Source organism: Toxotes jaculatrix, chromosome 12 (genome assembly GCF_017976425.1).
Source record: "Toxotes jaculatrix isolate fToxJac2 chromosome 12, fToxJac2.pri, whole genome shotgun sequence".
NCBI lineage: Eukaryota > Metazoa > Chordata > Actinopteri > Toxotidae > Toxotes > Toxotes jaculatrix.
The window spans coordinates 7,630,113-7,654,247 of record NC_054405.1 but is presented as its reverse complement, the minus strand read 5'-3'; the positions used below and the strand labels follow the sequence as shown (position 1 = coordinate 7,654,247).

General features: G+C 41.4%; 2 protein-coding genes across 2 annotated transcripts; one reads left to right on the top strand and one right to left on the bottom strand.

Moving 5' to 3' along the window:
- Positions 1 to 4,720: 4,720 nt before the first annotated feature.
- On the top strand, positions 4,721 to 14,338 carry vkorc1l1 (vitamin K epoxide reductase complex, subunit 1-like 1). The gene is made up of 3 exons (XM_041050913.1): positions 4,721 to 4,966; positions 8,398 to 8,507; positions 10,149 to 14,338. The coding sequence occupies exons 1-3, from the start codon at positions 4,776 to 4,778 to the stop codon at positions 10,373 to 10,375; spliced, it is 528 nt and encodes a 175-aa protein (XP_040906847.1). The 5' UTR covers positions 4,721 to 4,775; the 3' UTR covers positions 10,376 to 14,338.
- A 1,449-nt stretch (positions 14,339 to 15,787) lies between these two features.
- Positions 15,788 to 23,208, bottom strand: gusb (glucuronidase, beta). Its single transcript, XM_041050910.1, has 12 exons — positions 22,924 to 23,208; positions 22,502 to 22,687; positions 22,116 to 22,297; positions 21,175 to 21,317; positions 20,871 to 21,058; positions 20,500 to 20,652; positions 20,205 to 20,383; positions 19,371 to 19,517; positions 18,734 to 18,818; positions 18,008 to 18,184; positions 17,743 to 17,878; positions 15,788 to 16,841 (listed from the first exon to the last, which is right to left on the bottom strand). Exons 1-12 carry the CDS (start codon positions 23,140 to 23,142, stop codon positions 16,690 to 16,692), a joined length of 1,947 nt encoding a protein of 648 aa, XP_040906844.1. The 5' UTR covers positions 23,143 to 23,208; the 3' UTR covers positions 15,788 to 16,689.
- Between the last annotated feature and the right edge of the window lie 927 nt (positions 23,209 to 24,135).

Sequence of the window (24,135 nt, the reverse complement as noted above, 5' to 3'; positions counted from 1 at the left end):
CCTCTTTGGTCCAGATGATCCTGGGGTCTTCAGTGTTGTAGGCAGTGTCTGTGGTGTCCTGGTCCTCCTGCCAGTCCTCTTTGGTCCAGCCTACCAAAGACCCCAGATGATCCTGGGGCCATCTGGGGTGAGCGAGCAGCAGGACACCGCCTACAAAACCAAAGACCCACAGAAGACCAAGGAGGAGCAGGACATTGCCAGCAGGACACCACCCACAACACGGAAGACCCCAGGATCAGGACACCTTTTACAACACCGCCTACAACACCGAAGACCAAAGAGGAGCAGCAGGACACTGCCAGCAGAACACAGCAGAACCCAGGACCAAAGAGGAGCAGCAGGTGCAATAAAATAAGTATTTGTATTTTATTTATGACATATCTGACATTTATGTTTTTGTGACTATTTTTTCCAGACAAAAGGCTCATGAGAAATAGGGCACCGCCACCAAAGACCACAGGACCAGCGAGCAGCAGGACATCACCTACAACACCAAAGACCCCAGGACCAAAGAGCAAAAGGACACTGCCTAAAACACAGAAGATCTCAGGATCAGGACACCATCTGGGGTGAGCAAGCAGCAGGACACCGCCTACAACACCTGGTCCTCTTTGGTCCAGATGATCCTGGCGTCTTCAGTGTTGGCTGCAGTGTCCTGGCCCTTATATGCGGTGTCCTGCTCCTCCTGCTGGTCCTCTTTGGTCCAGCTTACCAAAGACCCCAGATGATCCTGGGGCCAGCAAGCATCTGGGGTGAGCGAGCAGCAGGACACCGCCTACAAAACCGAAGACCCACCGAAGACCAAGGAGGAGCAGGACATTGCCAGCAGGACCCTGCCCACAACACGACCAAAGAGGAGCAGCAGGACACCAGCCATAACACGGAAGACCCCAGGATCAGGACACCTTTTATAACACCGAAGATCCCAGGGGTCTTCAACACCTACAACACCGAAGACCAAAGAGGAGCAGCAGGACACTGCCAGCAGAACACAGCAGAACCCAGGACCAAAGAGGAGCAGCAGGCACAGTAAAATAAGTATTTGTATTTTATTTTTGACATATCTGACATTTATGTTTTTGTGACTATTTTTTCCAGAGAAAAGGCTCATGGCAAATAGGACACCGCCTACAACACCAAAGACCACCAGGACACTGCCTACAACACCGAAGACCCCAGGACCAAAGAGCACCAGGACACTGCCTACAACACCGAAGACCCCATGATCAGGACACCTTCTATAACACCGAAGACCCCAGGGGTCTTCGAGGTCTTCAACGCCTACAACACCAAAGACCCCCAGGGGACCAGGGGACCACCTTCACTAGGCGGTGTCCTGCTGCTCGCTCACCCCAGATGCACTTCAGTGTTGGCTGCAGTGTCCTGGTCCTTATATGCGGTGTCCTGCTCCTCCTGCCAATCCTCTTTGGTCCAGCCTACCAAAGTCCCCATATGATCCTGGGGCCAGTTAGCATCTGGGGTGAGCGAGCAGCAGGACACGTCTACAACACCTGGTCCTCTTTGGTCCAGATGATCCTGGGGTCTTCAGTGTTGTAGGCAGTGTCCTGGTCTTTATTTGTGGTGTCCTGCTCCTCCTGCCGGTCCTCTTTGGTCCAGTCTACCAAAGACAACCAGATGATCCTGGGGCCAGCAAGCATCTGGGGTGAGCGAGCAGCAGGACATGTCTACAACACCTGGTCCTCTTTGGTCCAGATGATCCTGCGGTCTTCAGTGTTGTAGGCAGTGTCCTGGCCCTTAAATGTGGTGTCCTGGTCCTCCTGCCAGTCCTCTTTGGTCCAGCCTACCAAAGACCCCAGATGATCCTGGGGCCAGCGAGGATGTGGGGTGAGTGAGCAGCAGGATACTGCCTACAAAACCGAAGACCCACCAAAGACCAAGGTGGAGGAGCAGGACATTGCCAGCAGGACACTGCCCACTACACGACCAAAGAGGAGCAGCAGGACACCGCCCACAACACGGAAGACCCCAGGATCAGGACACCTTTTACAACACCGAAGACCCCAGGGGGCTTGTGTCCTGCTGCTCCCTCACCCCAGATGCACTTCAGTGTTGGCTGCAGTGTCCTGGCCCTTATATGCGGTGTCCTGGTCCTCCTGCCAATCCTCTTTGGTCCAGCCTACCAAAGTCCCCATATGATCCTGGGTCAGTGAGCAGCTGGGGTCAGCGAGCAGCTGGACACACTACTACCTACATCACAGAAGACCCCAGGACCAGCAAGCAGCAGGACACCGCCTACAACACCTGGTCCTCTTTGGTCCAGATGATCCTGGGGTCTTCAGTGTTGTAGGTAGTGTCCTGGCCCTTATATGCAGTGTCCTGCTCCTCCACAATGCACAAATAATCTCAGCTACAGGCCATATCGTGGAGCATTTTTGAAAGAAATATTCCCTTGCATGGTGTGTCTGGGCCTTCATGCCACTCTGCTGAGATATAACAAGTAAACCCCCCTCTTTCCCCTAGAGAAAGATCTGACAGGAATTAAAAACAGAAAATAGAGAGGAGGAGGAGGAAAAATGGCTCTGTTGATCAAATAAAGCAAAATAAAGATAATGGAGGGATAGATTCTGCTTTAATAGAGTGTAGAAGTACAAAACAGTGACAAAACTAGAATTAATGTACTTAACTAAACCATCTGTACTAAATCAGCTAGAAATTGTTTTAATTCAACTAAGAGCAACAGAAAATAAGACGAAGGTTTAGTTAACACCACTTTTATTGAATTAATATCCAATATAATATTTTCTCTAATATTTTCACCAACAGAAATGACTATATCTAACCATATATATATTAACCAAGCACACACCACTGACCTATATAGTTCAACACAAACTATTCTTGCACAGCTGTAACTTGAGAGAAGCAGGTCTTGTTACAGGGTCGAGTATGGAATGGAGAGCTGTCTCGTGACTGCTTTCTGGGCATGTTCCTGTTGTCACAGCGCTCCATTCACCGGGACAGGAAAGGCAGAGACACCTGGTCATGGTCAACATCAGAAATCCAACTTTTGTCCAAATCTGTGTGGAAATCAGTTAAATGGTCATTCACAAAGCACATTCTGCAGCTAAAGGTTATTTTTATTCAATTTCAATTCATCTGCAGCTTATTTTCTAAATGAATCATTTGGTCAATAAAATTTTAGAAAATAATGAAATATGTTCATTATTATTTTCCAGAGCCCATGTTGATATATTCAATTTATAATACACAACAAAGGAAAACAGGAAATGCTCACTTTTGAGAAGCTGAGACTGGTGGATGACTTAAACAATAAATAGTGTATCTATACTGTTGATTTGTTGTTGCCTATAAGTTGACTAATCATTTTCAGTTTTCTTTGAAGATGCTATGCTGGCATGAGTTATGATGACAAGCAAGTTATGATGTAAACATCAAAAATATCAATAAAGGCTGTGCAAAAAATGGCACATGGTCTCATTTTATTATGATACAAACAATAGGTGGAATACAAACATGTCAAAGAGGGAAATGCTTGACCCATATGGCTTCACATATCAGAGTGAACAAGCTGACAGAGCAAAGCAAACATAAAACAGTTTACAGTGGTTCTCACAAAAGCAGGCGTTGTTCACCTCACATTTATGGGAGTTAACTGCTTGACTAGTCTGCAGGATCTCGTTTATGCAAATATCGAAGCAGCACGAAGCAGGCAGTTTTGTTTTCTATCACAAGAGCCTTTGGTTGAATAAATAAAAGCTTTTCAACAACGAATAAACACTACTGTCAGACTACAAACCGACACTATTACCTGTAAACATCGAGGAAAGCCATCAAGACGACGAGCTCTTGGTTCTCCTGCGTTTCATCTGGCTGTTGTGATATTTCTCTGCTATCTTCCTCTCATGTCCGGCGGGGCAATGGCGGTTTGTGTTCAGCTCCATCTCTCTCTTGGATCTCCCTTTGCCGCCAGCATGGCACGAGTATTCATGCAGATTATAATAGTCATATTGATCGTAATATGCCTCCTCGAAAGAGACGAATCTTTCCATGTCTGTCGCCATTTGGAAACGAGGTCTAGCTGTTTTCACAAGACGAGTCTCGGACACAGTAAACAGATGATGTCACCCCGTGTTTATATACACGTGGTCACATGACCATGGCTGTTCCACTCGGCAGCTCAGACCAAGGAAATGGGAAATATGGACTTTATGTTTTAATAAATATATTCTGTTTGTTTTCAAGAAATACAGCCATTCGTTTGTTCCATGTCATTTATCTTTTTACTTATTTCTGCCATCCCATGCTTTTCTGTTTATTTTGCTTTGTTAATATTTGGACTAGTGCATGCAGTTCATGAGAAATTAAACATTTACATCGAACCAAAGATTGAAATTAAATGTGTTATATTATTTTGTAACTGAAGTAAGATTAAGGACATTTAGCGACTGAAATGAATTAGGGGAAATATCGAAGGAAGTAACGGTAATGGTTTACTTTGCACATTCTGAGGCTACGCTTATTGGCATGTTTGCATATACTCAATTTATAACAGAATATTATAACAGTACGTTGTTCGAAACCTGTGTGAAAACCGTGCATTTGCTTGCACATTAGATGAGGACAGCGTTTCCGCATAAACAGCCCTGCTCAGTGTTGATGTACTGTGCTGCTCCAGAGCTCGGGGGCCCGCCCCTGACGGTGTTGCACGTTCTGACGCTTTTCCACGTCGCTGCTCTGTCTCACAGGCGAGCTCGCTGCGTGTGTATGCGTGTCTCCAGCTAGGCCAGAGAGTGATGGCGGCGCCCGTCCTGAGAGTGTCCACCCCTCGGTGGGAAAGAATAGCCAGGCTTCTCGTTTGCCTGTTAGGCATACTGTTGTCTCTATATGCTTTTCACGTCGAGAGGGAAAAGGCTCGGGATCCGAGTTATACGGCGATGTGCGACGTCAGCAGCTCCATCAGCTGTTCAAAAGTGTTCAGCTCAAGGTAATTTGAATTCAGCAAAGAGCGCCTACAGTGGCGCTCAATGAAGCTGGCTGCTATTGTGGCAATCTGGGAAGGGCTGCGCGGTTTAAACTGTCAAATGCACTGAGCTAACATCTGCCCGCTGCCTGTTACCGGCAAAGCCAACTGCAAACCATAACTGCTGGCATGCTGCGAGCTCTGTGTTAGTTTAATAATCTACGTGAGATAAGTTAACTGTGGGCTTATCATTTAATAGGCATATCGTATGCTATATAGTTAGCTCGGCGAAGCTAACTTTGCTAACCGTTAGCTAACGAATCCCATTTTATACTTCTCAGCAGGTTTGCTATGAGCAGAGAGCCGTCAGCATTGTTAAATTATAAAGTGATGAGTTGCTGGTTGTTAATGTTAATTTGCCGTATGGCTGCTTTTTGTGTGCGCAAGGATAACACATCTGTAACACAAACGCAAGCACAAAAGTTGACGATAGCTTGCTCAGACTAACGTGATTGTTGTGTGTTTGTGTTGCTGCTGATGAAGCCATTCATTCCGCCGCAAAACTAGGATTTCTGGAGATTAGCTTAATGTTGGTAGTTTTGGGTAAGGTAACTTTTTTGACACTGCTAGCTAGCGCTCACAGTAGCTGTCATGCTGCTGTCATTAGCTGTCGTGCTAATGTCACCAGGCAGCTCTCAGTCAGTCCAAGGGGTTAAACCCTACACCCTGACCAGGGACAGTGCTCATACTGTAGCTGCTCCGGAGGTCAGTGAAGGGAACTCTAACATTGTTGGCTACCTCAAAGTTTCAGTGTGCCACGCATTGTCACCAGTCAGATAAGTAGTCTCAGTTCCACAGGTAAAGCTGCTGCTAGAGTATCACTTAGACTTTGTTCTGATTGGCGAATAGCTGGAGTTGATTTACTATAAAATATGAGTTTGCAGGCAAAATGAAATTTAGAATAACAGACTTTTACATTCATAAGATCACAGTTAGCTGACATACCAGCTGTACCGTGGGCATAATGAATCTCTTTAATCTCACTGAACGAGTCTTTTCAGGCCTTGACCACACTGACAGCACAACTGGAACAACTGGAGTGAATTATCTGAGTGTCTTTCAGAGTGGGACAGTCTTGCCATTATCGCCTAAAATAAGCTGTAAACCATAAGTTGTGAGTATTTTTGTACCTCAGGGACTGAATGTCATAGTTTGCTTCCTCAAAATAAAGAGTTTAGTCTAAACAGTCTTGGTTTCCATCAGTCTAATCTCTATTACCATCAAGGGCTGTAGATAACGTGAAAACCCTATGTTGGGTAATGCAGCTTATTGTATTTGTTCTGTATATTTGATTACCTGTTTTGTGCATGTCTCCTCAAGTGCTTATCGGTTGAAGATAAAGCCTTGAGACTCTAACCACAATGTCTGCTGTCATGAAATGAATGGGAGGCTTGAACTCATAATTTATCATACACAGTGAGAATAAGCGCCCAGAAAGTGGTAAATGAAATGAAATCGCTAAACATATCATGCACACTAAGAGATATTGTCACGTGCTTTTTAAAAATCATTTTAAGATGCTAACATACTTGCATGGAGGCTTTAAACTTGTATCATGCCTAACTCGTACTAACTTTGTTCTCAAATATTTTATAGAATACCATATAGAAGTTGATTGTGGCCCTCCTCAGTTCTTAAGACAGTCATTCTGAGGCAGAAATGGGCATGTTATTGTGGTAAACGAGAAGAAATAAAACAAAGGTTTGAGTTATTGAACCAACCTTGTCTCCAGGCTCCCGCTGTATAACTTCAAATCTAATATGAAAGACTTTAAACATTCATACTGAATTAATTCCGGGGCTCTTATAATAAGAATAAAAATATCATGAGAAATAATTAGTATAGAAATAGAGATACACCTTTATAGTTGCACGTAAACAAGTATGTCAGTCGATCAGTATATATACAGTTACTTTCAATTTGTCTAATAGTCTTCTATGCTGGAACCCTGGAACATGCTCATTGATTAATTGGATGTCCTCTTTTTTTTAAGTCATATGGCAGGATTACCCAAGTAAATAGAATCACATTCATAGTTTTAAACATGTTGTCACTTGTAATCTCATGCAGAAAATTAAAGACTGACTCTAAATTTTTGAAGCACTATGGAGCAGAAAGACTGAGTCTCAGACTCTGTGAACATTCAAATTTTTGAATTTGAAATTAAAGAGTGATATGTTTACTGAATGTGCTGAATATGTTAACATTCTGAAACTAAGTATTTTTTTGATTAAGTGAAATAAACGTACATCTGTCTTATCGTGTAGTGCGCTGGCTGTTGTGGTTTCCTATGAAAGAAATGTCCATAAATAGAATCAAACTCAAGACAAACAGCTTCACAGCTTCAGTTTTACCAGGGGCACAAACAGCAATATGAGACTGCATGTGACACTCAACTTCAAAGCTATTGGTGAACAGGGGATTGGTATTAACCGGTGGAGACGAGAGAATATTTAACCAGGTGTTAACCATTGGTTGTGCTGCTTAGACACAGACAAATGAATTGTCACCCTCTTGAGACTGTATTTAACAAGTTCTTAAACAAGAGAGTCAAGGGGTTATGATTTTAGTGTGATTTCAGTGTGATTGTCCTCTGCAGTCACAACAATGGTAAGTAGATGGTAATAATAAAGAAATGCTATTTATTTTGTAGCCTTTGTTTTCTGCTCTGCAGGAAGTCCAGATAAGTTTAGTTTGGCACATATAATCCATCCATCAGAATGCTTTAATGTAGAGCTGCAGCTATTAGTCAATTAATCAATTTGTCAATTGATCAACAGAAAATTAATCATCAACTATTTCACTAATTGTTCCAGTCATTTTTCAAACAAAATAGCCAAATATTCTCTTGTTGTGTGTTCTCCAATGTGACCATTTGCTGCTTTTCTTTGGTTTATATCATTGTAAACTCCATATCTTTGGGTTTGAGGCTGCTGGTCGGACATAAACACATACATATGAAGATATCAGTCAGGACTGTGAGGGACACATTTGAAGTGTTTTGTGACAGTTTTAGACAAAACAATTAATTGAGAAAATAATTATTTAATCTTCAGATAAATTGGAAATAAAAAATAATAATCTAGTTCACTGAAAACAAAAATGCTTGTTTGTCAGTAACAATTTGGCTGTCTTAAAACACAGTTTGGCTAAAAAGCAAACCTCACTAAGCTGGTATTTCAGGTTCCTGAAAAAGAAAAATTGTGAAGTGTGTTAGGGAAGTATTTTATCACTCGGCCTGTATCTGATTTCCATAGTGATTTTTTTTTTTTTTTTTTAAAATCTTCTAACTCTTAGTCTGACTTAGTGATCCAGTTGCTTTATTTTGCTGCCATTCCTGAAATAATGTGGGTTTTTTTTTGGTGTTTTATTTTTATTTTTTTTTTGTCGTTCAGGTGGGGTCGAGGATTTGGACTCTTGGGCTCAATTTTTGGAAATGACAGTGCACTGAACCAACCCAACAGTGTCTATGGGATTGTCTTTTATGCCTTTCAGCTCCTACTGGGTAAGATGTCATTTTATTCTGAGTAATCTATTGTTTCAGCAAAGTCAGGCGACAAATCTCCTGAGTTATTGCACTAGCCTCTTGTGCTGACTCAATACTTTTCCTTCCACTGCCATGGCTTTATTTAACTAAACCTGATTCACATGACACTGACGTCATATTAAGTGACCATGTATAAATACAATCATATAGTTTAGGCTGATATTTTTTTAAACTCACCCCAGTGAACTGCAAACAATATTTTGTGTTTTTGGTCTTAATTCTCAGGTTATCAAAAGGCTTTAACCATTGCAGCTCCAGGTTTAGTGGCTTCACTGTTTTAAGTTTGACGTCTAGTAATCCTGCGTTTTCTCTCAGTCGAATTTTGGCACTGAGGGTTAAGTCATGATAAACATTTCTGCTTATGTGTGATGTGCTGTAAGTTGAAGGCTCTTCCCCCCCTTGGTCACGTTCATGGCCACACCTCCCCTCACTGCTGTGATGGCGTTGCTGACTCAGTCGTGCTGGTTTGACATGTTTGCCTGCTGAGTGGTCTGTAGGCTTGCCTGGCCACCTGGCGCTGGCACAGAACAAGAGGTCCTTTTAGCCACAGTAGTTACCACTCATTTGACTAACACAATAGCAGCCCAGTTAAGCCAAACGGCTACAGCGGGTCAAGATTTCCATATTAAAGTCAAGGCCACTCAGTTTCACAACTTGGATTGTTCTCACAGCTTTGGACCATCTGATATTTGTGAGTAGGCATGAATTAAAATCTCCATATCCAGGGCTCTAAGTCCTGATCAGTGCCATTGTACAGCTTGGAGGTTGAAGGGGCTTTTACTATAGACCCACATTTCACATCCACACAACATTAATGCTATAGTTTTGCCTTTTTTCAAGACATTCTCTGCTGGTATAACCAGACAATAATGTTTGTTTTTAAATAATCCATCAAATGAAATACCTGTCATTGCTGGAAATATCATAGAAGTAAAAATACAAAGTGTACATGAACCAGTCCTGCACACTGAGTTGCAGCATTACCCACAATGCCCTAATTGTGAAATATTATTTCAGAAATATTAAACGTTACAGGACTTAAGCATCTGTTACAATGGACAAATTTATATTGCTTTAAGGAATATCCTGTCATGTTACTCAACTCTAGAAGAGAACATACTGTCAAAGCGTGCTTCTGATATTTCCCATGCTAAAAGTACAGCCACAACTTTATAAATGTCTGGTAGTAATTGATGTTACCTAACACATACTGAGTAAGTCAGAAAGGGAGGACCTAGCTAATGACGAGGTAGATGAAATAATTTGGAGGGTGAAGGAGAATCCTCATCTGTTATTTAAGCACTGATGTTTACGAGCCTGTTGAAATATCCCAACCACAGACACTGAGGAAACTCAGCCGTAGAACTATGACTGTACCTCATGTGACAACAGAATAGTATGATCAGTCTGTTCAGTGTTTGAGCTGAATGTCATCACGAGGAGGCTGATCACATAAAAAGAGAACTGAGGCTGAAAACTTCGTGACAAGAGCAGACTCACTCATCAGGTTGCCTCTGTGTTGCATGGCTGTCTTTTTTTTTTTTTTTTTTTTATTTTACAGTCACTTGCCTAAGCCTTAGTTTGTGTTTCTTGCCCTAGGAATGACTGTCAGTGCAATGGCCGCCCTTATTCTCATGACGACATCCATCCTGTCAGTGGTGGGTTCGCTCTACCTGGGCTACATCCTCTACTTTGTCCTAAAGGACTTCTGCATCATCTGCATCACCACATATGCGCTGAACTTCATTCTCTTTATTCTCAATTACAAGCGACTGGTTTACTTGAATGAGGCCTGGAAGCAGCAGCTGCAGGCTAAGCAGGACTAAGCTGTCGAGAACGGCAAGAAAAATACGACAAACAACATAAAAAAAGAAAAAGAAATGTGACCTCTGAACATTTGACTTGCCACCAGGAGACCTTGCTTCCAAACAATGTTTATTCTGCTGTGTGTTCAAAAAAAAAATGAAGAAATTTAACTTAAATGTTGGGCCTGACATCTCAATGTTGATTGCAAACATGGAAGGATTTGTAAGTGGAAGATGATTTTCTTTTAATTTCTTTTACCTTGTTTAACATTGTACTCACTTAAGGAGGGGGTGGTTATGTGTGTGTGCATGGGTGTGCGTGTGTACGTATGTGTGGGGAAACACAACAACCCGAGCAACCAGAGGCAGAGGGCCACAATACAGAACGATGGAGGACAGCTCTCTTTTGAACAAAAAAGGATCGCAGAATGGAAGAAAAAAAACAGGACATTAAAGGGGTTTACTTGAAATGGTTAGAAAGGTCCGATTACTGCACAGCAGGTCTGCACTAAAACTTGGAGCGGAGAAATGGGTACCAAAATTAGAAAAACACTCAATAAGGTTATCGTACGGTTTGCCGACGAGGTTCTATGGCAGGGTGAGGGGACAAATTTATACAAAATAGTTTTTTTTTCATGTTTACACTTTGTAGTACATTTCTTTTTGATGAGGACCACTAAAAATGAATATGGGACAATGTGAGATATTGTGTGTAGATGAGTCAGATTGTTTTGCAATTCTGTAAATAGCTGCTGAGCAATATCCCAGGCTAGATTGTGATTTAGTGTTGACACAAACCTTTAAGGAAAAAAAAAAGCAACCCACAAAACAGGAGAAAACATCAGTAAATCTGGAATAAGAAGTGATGACGGTCAAAGTTAGCTGGATGAGTCTGAAGATGTGCTTGGGACATCTTCTGTCCTGTTGTCCTGGTCAGGCATGCAGTTCAGAGTCGTGTGGATTTCTTTGTTGTAAGTGGTTACTGTTTCATCTGAAGCCACTGACACAAGTGTTTTAAACAGAACCATAGGTTCTTTTCACCAAGTTTGCATAAAGGCACCCTCACCCCTTTTTTTTTGGGGTTTTGGTATTGTGTGAAAAGCATTCCTGACCACCACACAAGTGGGATCCATAAAGACTTATGTGCCTAAAGGAGTGTTAAGATGAATTACCTTTTTTTTTCTTAAAGTTTTGGGTGGGGGGTTGGGGGGTACTATGTTAACACCAGTTTTGCTCGTTTTATCGTCACAGGTCCAAGGCTTTATTTTTCTGATCACAGTTTTGTAAATTAAGATACCAGTGAAGTGTTTCTCCCTCCCTAATAGAGTCTCATGAGGTAGCAAAGGCTGCTACACTGTGATTGTCTGCGCAAGAGTAGAGGAGCCTGGTGGCACAAGCATCTCTAATCTTTTCTGTTTCGGTTGCTTTAATGTTCGTCTGGCTTTTGTTCACCGTCCGGGACTGTATACATTTGATGTCAATTGAACGGTAACAGTGATCTTGCCAAGCTGAGTTACAGTTCATTTGCGGGACGTGAACAAAACTTTTGAAAATGTAAATCTTTGTTGACATGAACGGCAGAAGTGTAACAAGGTGGAAGACTCTGTAAGAAAACTAAACAGTATGTTAAGCCATATGTGGAGTTTGTGGGATTTTTGCTCCAGTAGGAAAGACATCCAGGCTGCTGATGGTTTTGTCACACTGAAGCGTTTCCTTAAGCGGCTGATCTAATATAGCACGGTTTCTACAGAGATGGATCACAGTGTGAGCGAGAGCAAGCACAGGCTGTAGTGGCTTTGCTAGAAATCCACAGTATTGTCACTTCAGTGACAGGGTAGGACCATTGTCTCTTTTCCATCCAGAATCCACTGATTAAAGTATCCTACTTGTCAGATGCATGGTACACTATCTCCTGGCTTTAAGTATATGTTGGCCATCGGACAATCTTACACTGTCGCACTGTCAAAGATCTGTAACAGTTGTAGTAATAACTGTAATAATGTGATTCATCTGTGGTGTTAAACCAGCTTGTTAATAGTTTCCATCACTGCTAGTCTCCATGCCCCTTCATGTTTTAATAGAATACAAGTTCTCCTAGACAGTTGTTTTATAGGGTGAAGGTTGTTGTTGTGCTGATGATAGCAACAGTCAGGAAAGTAATTTCAGTGGCGTGCTTCCTGTGGTAACACATGATATCATCAGTTGTATATGACAATGGAAATTGAGGTGATACTTTTTTTTTCTAGGATATTGTCAAAGTGAAATTGTTCCATTTGTTTTTACAAGTTGTGGCCAATTTACTACTTATCATATACAGCGGGATCCAAAAGTCTGAGACCACTTTCTCATTTACTATAAAGGGACAGTGGACTCAGGCTTTTGGATGGATCACATCACTGATGACTATTTTCCAAAGTAAGTGTCATATTTTTGAAATAGTTTTTCCTACATTTCCGACAGTGGTTTCCATCCATGTCACCATGGGATGACTTAAACATTAAGAGACTTGACACTTCCATTGCTTTGTCCTTCACAGTGAAGATCATTTATAATGTTTGTCAGGTCAACATTTATCCTCCCAACTTGAGTAAAAAGTGGTATGTCTGATGAATATGAAATAGTTTGAAATTTCTATCTCTACACCGCCAGATTTTTTTCATTGTTTGACTTTGTCATTTGAGGACATTTCAGATTTTGCGCAGCTCACTCTGGAGCAACAAAAGGCTTTATACACCTTTTTATTTACATAAGCAATAGTACTCTCCAAGACCTGTAAATAGACTTGATGTGTGAAATCAGTGAAGTTCCCCTTTAAGCAAATTTCCAATCTTTGCAACTTGATTTTCATGCCATAAAAAAAGGATGTGAACCAGTGGCTGCTTCAAAGATAAACTAATTTAAACACTATGACGTGCTTTGGAAACTGGTTGCCAGCTAAGTCGACCTGATTGGTAGTAAAGTGGCAAAAACATAAGAAAACCAGTACATACCTATAAGAAAGCGTATGGTCCTCCATATAATGATTTAAATGTTTCCATCATCTTTAAGATCTTCCTTACACAGTATTGCCTGGTCGGGCTTTTATCAGGTTCTTTTTCATCTAAACTCAGAATGAGGTTCCAACACCATAACTCTGTCTAGTTTTTGTCCTTCTTCTGGGAAAGCCTCCTATGGATTCACTCGTCCAAGTTTTTTTTTTTATGTTGACAAGTCAAACTGACATTACTTGCTGATTTTCTGGCAACAGCTATCGGTCCCTCGAGTATTGACCATAGAACTGACAAGTGTACATTTAAGTAGCCTATCATTATGTTAATGGCTCCAGTCATATGCAAGCCTATTACACTAGTTGTGTGCAGTTACTTTAAAGAAATGGATAAGGAATTTGGATGTTAAATGTCTGAAATCTTTTGCTGGTAAAAGGATCACCATGTCGTGTGATGATTTAATGTCAGACAGGTCAAAATGATAGATACTGCATTCTCATGAATATTCATTTAGGCCCAGAGGTATAACTGCCATGTTAGTTGCATCACCAATGCCAACAAAAGTGCCTTCTGTTTGATCACTAGGCCTTGAGCCTAAGACGAGCAACAGTAATAGCCTTGGAAAACGAAGAATGGTAACTGTAACAGGCACTTCTGCTTGCCTTCCTTAAAATGTAATCTGATAAATTGGCAATTCCCAAAGATTTAATATTTAATGTCAGTGCAAAAATCGATTCAGAAATTGCCAGACAAAATGCCCTGTCAGATCAACGGCCGTTCCTTTTTTTCCCTTCCTGAGCTCCACTATATAATTATCATCTTTAATTTTGTCTAGCTAGGATGTTTGTTAGCTAAGAATACACTCTGTTAAACTACATGATTGTAATGTTCTTTTTTCATCATTAATTATGCCCTTTAGCTGTATAGACTGTTAACATTCTGGGTTATTTTAGTAAAAAAAAAAAAAAAAAAAGTCGAGGGGTTGGAGGGCTAGGAATCCATGTGTCAGCATAAACTGTTTATTAAATTTCTTTGTGGAGGAAAACTTACTGGGTTTGCTTCTGTATTGCCAAATATGTTTTAAAATGCTGTATTTTCTTACATGGAAAAGTGTTACATGAATGGTAGGAGGGTGCTGGAAAAAGTAATCTGTTTAAATCCAGTTTAAGGGAAAACTGTGGAAAAGGCTGACATGAGTACATTTTTAATTGTGTCATTGTCATGTGGAAATGATCTACCATTAAAACATTCCCTCTGAACCTGTCATTTTTAGTTATTTGAACGAAATTTAAACTTAAAAAGCGACTTAACTGAAGGGGGATTACTGCTGAATTTAATAATTTTGTCATCATGGCATTAAAAGATGAGTTCACAGATTTTCAAGCCTGACAACAGTCAGATGCCTATATGAACACTGAACACTTGTAATCATTCCTCTTGTTCATACTGGTCAATAGAAAACATATCCCAGAGTTGATCTGAAGTTAAAGCTTCTGCAGTCTTCTCAAATGAAGAGAATATCTTCAAAATTTAGTGTTTTTTTTATGCTAAATCCCCCCTTTACTGTCCCTCAGTCGCAGTTCAGATACTAAAAAGAATCAACTCTGACAGATATCCACTTAATTCAACTAACTCTGTCAGCTGAGGATTCATTTTAACTTCAGATAAACTTTGGAATTTATTTTTTGAACAGAACAAGGACTGTGGATTTTGTCCCCCAGGTCTTCCATCGGAGACACACCATGACGAGATCACTTACTGGCCAGTATGAAGGTGGAGGAATGAAGGAACACCAAGAAAAACCTGTTTCCATGTTCAGAGAACCGTGTGTCTAAAGCTTGATGTCAGTGGGACTAAGAAAAAGTATTAACTGTGGATCAGCCTGATACAGATTCAGTTTACTGGATTAGTTCTAATGTTTCAAAGAAGCTGAACAGTGTGTTTAATGAGACATCAATGCAGTTATGCAACACAAATATTGGGTAAACAACAATTATGGCTGGACCAAATCCAAACAAAGGAGGAAAAACGTGCCTAAAAAGGCTGTTTTATAGCTTTTCAGGTTTTGTGCTGACAGTTGAATAAAATGTCTTGTAAGTAAATCTACTCCCAGGTACTTGAAAGAAAACCAAAGCAGAGTCTAAATATCCAGTATTTGTCCAGCAGTAACACAAAGGTCAATCATGTAATGAGGGCACAAGCAGAGTCACTGATAGTGAAAATCCGATTGCAGTCACGCCACCATCAACAATCAACGCGTCACTTAACCCTTTAGGTTATATTTTATATTGAATTTTTGAAAACATTCATTCACAGTGATTTAAGGAAACAGCACCAAGAATGTAAAGTACACTTCAATGTCTTCTAAAAAAAAAAACAGCACTATAAGTAATGTTGAAAATGTTAGAGATGATTAAAAAAGAAAAACTCAAAAATACAGTTTGCATTGGCATCAGGTTTTGTTTTTAATATCTAAATTCCTATCAAAACTGATTTTTATTCAGCTGATTTTCATGTATAAAAATAAAGCACTTTTCTGGTTAGATTCAGCATCATAATCCACATTAACATAACATGTATAAAGTATTTGAAAAAAAAAACCCCCAGAAATGATAGAGGCTTACATTTTTGAAAACAACTTCCAACAAAGGTGTTATGTCAAACTCCGGAAACACTAATCAATGTCTTTATTATAGACAATGTTTCCTTAAACACACAGAGGAAAGCTACAGTAGTGGAGATAGTGTGGTGACTTCTGTCCTTTACAGTGTCTTTGTAATGTTAGGTCCTTTGTCTGCCAGGCGTTCTCATCATCTGACTGGAGGAAAGGTCAGAGCTAATCACTGATGTAGAAGGATTCTAACTTTTTTTTTTTTTTTTTTTTTACCTGACCTTTGTATTACAGAATCACACAACCTCACACATTGTTATCAGAATAAACTGTAACAACTAAATAAATTCCCCCAATCTAAACTCAGACAAATCCTACAGAAACCATGTCACAGTTATTACTGTAAAATGTGAATTCCACTAGAGGCTATTTTTTTTAAATCAGCATCAAAAATTGTTTATATGTTCCTCAAAATGTTCCAAATGGCTGGAAAAACCCTGAATATAGTGTTAGTGAATCCAGACCTCAGGAATAGCATAGCCAAACTGTGTTTCATGGTGGTTTGACCTTAGATGCACACAATGAAGTGGCTTCAAAGGAAGTGTTCCATAACGTATGTGCTTAAGTAAATGTCCTCAAGAAACTGACTGAATTTTCCCAGCATTTTTTCCAGGTGCCATAGTGCTTACTTGGGGATGGAGCCTGTCCTGGACTGGGTGCCCTAACAGTGGCAGGTGTCAGAGCGAGCAGGGGTACTTGGTCCAAGAGGGCAGTCTGCCTGTCTCATTAGCCACTCTCCAGTACCTCTCCTTCAGGACGAAGGCTGCTGCTTTGGGCTGCCGCTGCCTGCTGAAAATACCCTTCTTGTTCCCCACCACACGGGTGATCCCTGCAGACACAAGATCAACAACAAGCTTGTCATGCACAGGACGCAAAAAACACAAAGGAGCCTTTTGTCAGGTAAATATGCAGATCCATTAATGTGTGAAGAGATTCTTGTTTGAGCAAACTGTATTTCCTGACTGCCGAAAGCAAGAAAGTTAAGTCTACACCTGTAAGTAGTTAGAAGTGTGCAAAAATAGCTCTGTCAGCCAGGAACTCTGTCATCCTGGTTTTCATGATGTTTGGGAAATGTTATGGAAGATCCACTAAACAAATCTGGTTATTAATATCCCTGTATGGCTTCTGTTCATCTGTGCAGGAGTGTCTACTCACTCCTCCACATCCCACACAGTCTCATTTGTGTGCTGAGCTGCAGGTATTATCAGTGTGAGGCTTTCACTTTCGGATATCCTGACCAGGCTTTGTGATTCAATGTTTATTTTGACACACACACATTTTACTTCTGAATCAAAATGAGTAAAACAATTTAGATTTGTTTTTAGGTTTTCCAGGTGAATAGTTTTGCATTAGGAAAACATTAACGGCTGATTTTTGGTGATATTCTGTATTTTAGTACTGTCTATAATATTCTCAATTATATTAATATATAATATCCTCAATTTCAGAGTCTTCCTGGAAGAGATTCAGAGCTCTACATGATTCCTACATAGCAAGGTGAGCAAATGAACTGCGTGTTCACACAATAAACCACAACCAGCAGGTTAATGATATGACAGTATCTGGCAGAAGCACAGTGTGTCCATCTACACAGTCTACCTGTAGCCTCCAACTCAGCATCAGGTGTTTAGTGCAGGGTGTGCAAACAATGTAATGTGTGCATTGAGTAAACTGGGAGAAATGACAGCAGTTCTGGTTCTGCAGGTTGTTGTGGTGTGTGGCTGTGGTACCTTGTGCAGTCATGAAATCGGCAAAGTTCCAAATGAGTTCACCGACAACATACTGCTTCCTCTTCTGGTCAAATACGTGGTGGTAGCTCTGCAGGACTACCTTCTGGTACTCCTCAGTAAACATCATGGGTGGATCCTGAAAAGTGAAAAAAAAGATGTCTTAGGAGCCCACAAAAAATATAATACATAATATATAATACATAATACATATAAATGGAACCGGTGTTCAGGTAATTGAATTGTGTGTATGTCTGTGAATCCTCACACTGTGAAGCCCCAGCACTGCATCTGCTCCATATTCACTCTGGATGATGGGTTTCTTGTACTTTCCATACCAGTCCTCAAACTGAGTGTTGAGCTGGATGGGGATGACCTCCAGGTGGCCTGGATCATGGTACCAGGAGAAGTAACTGTTTACACAGATCACGTCCACATAAGGAGCCTAGGGGACAAGATATAAGACAGTTAATCTTCAAATGAACAGCGTTTGAATAGTCATCTCAGAGAGAGTATATTCACCCAACCAGAGGCCTTTACAAATTAGAGGCCGCAGAAGTCAGTGGCTGCAAACTAATCAGTGCCTTTAAGCTACAAACATTACCCTGAGAGATATTCCTCACAGCACAGGAATGTGAAAAATTCTCAGGCATGTCAACAACTTAGTCAACAACAGCTTCGGCATTTGAACAGATAAAACTGTGAAGGATACCTTGACAACTCCACTCTGACACCCTTATTCTTCTTCGAGCACTTCATCTGATTCACTAGAGGCCATTATGTTAATGTATGAGAACATTCAGTCAAGTGTCATGATGGGACTTGCAGCACTGAGAGGCACAAAAGTATATTCTGCCCCTTTCTTTCTGCAGATGTCTTCCATATGAGCCGTCTTTCTCCTAAATAGTGTTTCGAGCTTTTACAGTATTTCAGAATATGCAGGTTCTCACATTGGTTCTCTGCTGAGACTGTAGTGAGTACTGTAAAGACTCACCCCTTTGTCCCGAGCATAATTACTGTCTGTGATATAAGTGACAGGTCGGGTAGGGTCCAGAGCTTTGGTATGTTTTATCAACGTCCTGTAAGAAAAACAAAGCGACTACATTACAAATGTGGAGTGGAGAGTGTAATGTGTTAATCCATTAATCAGGTACATTACAATGATAACAAATAAACACAAGGATGTCACAAAATGCTAACAGTCGCTAAACTGTCCTATTACACGTGTTTAATTCAAAGAAACTGTGCTGTAGACGTATATGTACACTTTGTTCTCCACACACTTACCATAGCGTTTTACTTAGTGAGTATGGCAGTTTGGCAGGTGGAGCATTTGTTTGCCCTGTTTGTCTCCCTGAAGCCTCGGGCTATTACTGAGCTCCAGTTGTTATTATTCAGGGCAGCTTCGTGACTACTTTTACTGCATTCCACACATCAGGGTAAAGGGATAGGCTGTGACTGACAAACAAACCAGCACCTCTCCTACAGACACCCTTTTACACAGTTTACAAGTGCTTTACATTTTTTAAAAGAATGGGGTTTTCAGGGGCGTCCTGGTGGCCCAGCTCTTCTCTATCTCTACAATGTCAATTATCAAATGATGGCAAAAAATCTAAAAAAAAAATACTCACTTGAAATAATATTCAGCAGGGGGCATCTCTGCAGCGGGCTCATTGGCTACTGACCACATGACCACAGAAGGATGGTTCTTGTCCCGACGTACAAGCTCATCCATGACAGACAGGTGATGGGTGAGGGAGGCGTTTCCAAAACTACGGCTAGATTGGCAAGGCACAAAAGACACAGCACACTTTGAGCTGACAGACGAACATACCAAATTCATTCATCATTTCAGGTTGGACACCATCTCACAAGACAAGGCAAGCACTCATCATTAGTTTGGCAGCATGCTAGAAATAAACACAAAAGTACGGCTGAGGCTGATGGGAAGGTAATTAGTTTGGCAGGTATTTGGTTTTAAGCTAAGGATCAAAGTGATTACAATTAATTGTGATGGGCATGTGAATGTGTGCATCACATTTCATGGTCATCCATCCAGCAGATGCTGAAATATTTTAACTGGAAAAGTGACAGCTGTGATCAGGTGGATAAATCTGAGGACATGAATGTCTGGAAAAAAAAATTCATGGAGCACCATCTAATAGTTGTTGGTGGAGCTACAGACCATTTGAGTAACAGACCAGCAATGCTGACCTGCTTCTGATCAAATCAAACTGATGCAAACTGCATTTAATTAAGTGGGTGAACTTGTATTAAATTTAGATGGGAGCTGTGTTGTAAGTGGGTGGTCCAGGATCTCTTAACATGACTCATAACAGTGTTAGACTGTCCTAACTTTGACAGGGTGAAGGATAAGGCACCACAAGTAAGTTTGTCCTCTGTCCTCATATACTATTGACTACTGTGAACTGTCATACACACCCAAAGGTCACAGAGACACTTACATGTCTTTGATGCCCACTCCCGGACATTCATCTATCACTACAATGCCATGGCGATCGCACATCTGCAGGATCTCTTCAGCGTAGGGGTAGTGGCTGGTGCGGAACGAGTTGGCCCCCAGCCACTTCAACAGGTTAAAATCCTTGACAATCAGGGGCCAGTCGAAGCCTTTACCTCGAATCTAACACACAAGGTGATCAGAAGAGTGGAGGATTAGATTACTGAAGTGTTAGGACAGGTAAGCTGCTTCATAGCTACATGAGACTGAGTCTTTTGCTTCCCTCTAGTGGTACTCACATCTGCGTCCTCGTGTTTGTTGACTCCATGGAAATAGAATTGCTTGTTGTTGATGAGGAACTGGGTGCTGGTGACGTTTACAGTGCGGATGCCAACTGGTAGAGTATACACATCTTCATGTGTCGTGCTGCCAATAGCTGCCACTAAGTGAACCTGGATGTTGAAGTGAACAAGTGCCAATGTCAAAAAATGTTTATTTCTTGATATTTATGTCTGCCAAATGCATCTCTTCCCACAGAAGTTGCATCGACAGATTTAAGATTACTGCCCACAAATCTCTCTCACAAATCCAATGGCAATAGTCATGTGACCAGAATTTGAGACTTTAGGTAAAAAGTCACTTTAACATGTATGTAAACATACTGTCTTACCTCCAAAGAGTAAAGATAACCCGGATTCTCGTGCATCAAGTATGGCCACCACAGGTTGACATCTACCACTTTGAGCACTCCGGACTGATCGCTGGAGGAGGCTACGCAGTGTCTGTCTTTGTCCATCAAAGTGACCTTCAGGGTGACCGAGGCAGCACCTTGGACCGATACTTTGTATTTGACTAGACCTAAGACACAGGGCCAAACAGAAGCTGTGTGATGCAGATGATATTCACTCCCTCTATCATTTTGTTGTCAATCACCTGTTTACAGATTTGAAGTTGAATAAATGACGTTCATTTACCAGTGTTATCCAAGAAGTCAGTCACCACAGTGATGTCATCCACATACACCTTAGGAGTAGTATACAGCAACACAGGACGGTGTATTCCAGCATAGTTGAAGAAATCAAAGTAGATGTTTTGTACAAAAAAGCCATCAGGATACCTGTTGATCAGTTACATTTTCCTCATTATCTGAATACTCACGGACAGCCAGCTGTGCACATTTTAATCTAGAACAGACTCGACTCTCGGATATAGCAAATGGAAATTTCTAAATGTGTTAGAACGGCAGTAACATCTAGAACGGAGCTGAAGTGCAAACAGTGAAAAAAGGCAAAGCAAAACTAAAATAAGATTTAAGTCACCTAAGGTATAAATGCTAAAAGCAGCTGAAATGTCATTTTAAGTTTGGCAGCTGACAGGAGTTGAAGTATCACATGTATTGTAAACACCAAAAAACAGCTTAAGTGTAAGGTTCACTTGATGTGTAAGGTATGAAAACAGGTGAAATGTCTGTCTATGTGTAAGCAGCAAGACAAGCTGAAGGGTCAGTGTGAGGACAGCTGTTCTTTGTGACGTAAACACTCTGATCCAGTGTGATCCACACCAGCGCAGATGTCAAACAATTGGTCAATTAGTTGATTAGACAATGGACCGAATATTAATTGGGAAATATTTTGACAAATCACTGAAATATTCAGTCTCCAGATCCTGAAATGTGAGGCTTTGATATTTTTGTTTGTCACATATGATGCTAAACAGAATATCTTTGAAGTTTGAACTGTTTAACAGATATAACAAACAAATCAGTCAGATTAATTGAAAATGCAAATAACTGTTAGTTGCAGGCCTACAACAATCTTCAAATCTGTAAATGTCTAAAAAAAACAACAACATTAAACTGCAATTTCACAGAAACTGTAAGTCAGTATTTTAATTAAAACTAAAAGAAAGAGGTTACTTGGTGTGGTCGTTCATGTGCTGGATGCTTCCTGGAGGAAGAGTCTCCAGGGTCAGGGTGTTGTTGACAGCGATGGTGATCCTGCACGGTGTAGCTGGGTCCTTGCGGATTAAACTCCCTATCTCAGCCTCGAAAGGAAGATGTCCACCATTGTGTTCAGTCACTTTCACCCCGTTCACCCACTGCAAAGGTAAAGAGTGATTTTAAATAAGGCAGACCATAACTGATGCATATTGAATACAAGCAGGTATAGCTTAGTGACACACTGTATATTAGTGATACCCCCTAAGTTTTTACACCATCACGTGTATCATCAAACCTGCAGCATATGATGCAGCTGACTTTTGTTTTTCAGCTCTGATTGGTTAGAAACACGTGATACTCACCACCACTGAATAATAGTGAGCACTTCCCACTCTGAGAACCACTCTTGTTCCTTCACCTGCGACCCAGCGGGCAGGTACCACCACTTCCCGCTCATACCACACCCAGCCAATGAAATCTCTCAGTGAGGGGTCCTGGGTGACGTCGTTGTAGCTGGCAGGGACTGGCATTTCAATCACCGGGCCGGTCTGGCGGAAAACAGACAGTCAGTCAGTGTCAGCTCACAGTGTGTCAGCGTGCGGACTGTACTGTGCTCTGCACTCTGGTGTTGTTTCGGTAAGTACATTTACTGTAACGTATTTCCGGCCCACGGAACTTGCTGCATGGTGTTCACGGGTTGTGATTTACAGTCAGTGAGGGACCCTTTTCCGCTTTTTAAACTGTTAAACAAACAAAGCGAGTTGCCTCGCTGTGCCCCGCTCACCTCTGCCAGGCGACTTTTGTACCATGCCCTCTCGAAGCCCTGGTTCCTGTCCGGGGACTTGTCAGCCCTGAAGTCCCACAGCCCGTTCAACTCCTTTACCTCCCTGGAGGAGGACTCCCGGGGGAAGAGCATGCCGCTGCTCAGCAGACACACCCCGTCAAACACGGCACACAGACACAGGGCACCCAAAACCAACCCGAGCCGGCCGGGGACAGACATCCTGGAAAGGGTTTCAGCACACTGAAACACTGTCCAACGCTTGTCGTTGCTGAGTGGAGTCACATGATTTAGTCATGCACTCACGTGACCTCAAAGCTGCCTCTCTCGCGTTACCTTCCGTTATAGTCGGAAATATATCGACTGAGGCATCGTTTCTTCTTCATCGACCAAATTAAAAGCCTGGCAAACGTCGAGGCGGTCAAAAGAAAAAAGCACGGGGGAAAAACAGTTCACAACACGGGGAAACTTTCTCACTAGGTTGAAGTCGCAATCTCAGCGCTGCACTAATGAATAAGTGACAATAGATGGCGCCAGACACACGGATATAAATGTTAATGGAAGAGGACAGAGGAGGCAGCTCAATCCATCAATCTGTCTTTCCAGAATTGTTGCCAGTCACTTGGTGGCCCAGTATGGCTGAATCATGAGGGAAATACTGGGACTGCATTCTGCAAGTGTGCTTGGAGAGAGTGGTTTGCTATGATCTTAATATGGTATGTGGAGAATGATGGTTAGATTGACCCATGTGGAAGAACGGTTCAGAACTCTGTAACCTTATTTCTGCAGATTTTTGAGAACAGGAGCAAAAGCCTAAAGATAAGACTGTTCTGTCTTATCTGTTGTGTTTCTTTCAGTTTGAAATTGATATACAACTTTTGAGGTGAAGGAAGAGCAGTGAAGGAAGGAAGAACAATGCATCAATATTGTCAATGGAAGTTTTTATCAAAACTTTTTTTTGTAGTTTTGTAGGTTGCTTTCCCAATTGCACACGTGAAGTTCTGTTGACCTATATTGAACTGAATAAATTGGAGCAATATACAAAATACAGTATGTCTTCAATCTTCAGTTTTTGACAGTCTTTGATCATAAACTGGATATGTTGAGCTCAAGTTTAACACTTCTGTCTCAGTGAATGGATCTATGCTTCAGTACAGTTTGGTTTGCAGTGCATGGGGGATTGGCTTATTCTCTATCCAGGTATGTTTCCCATCT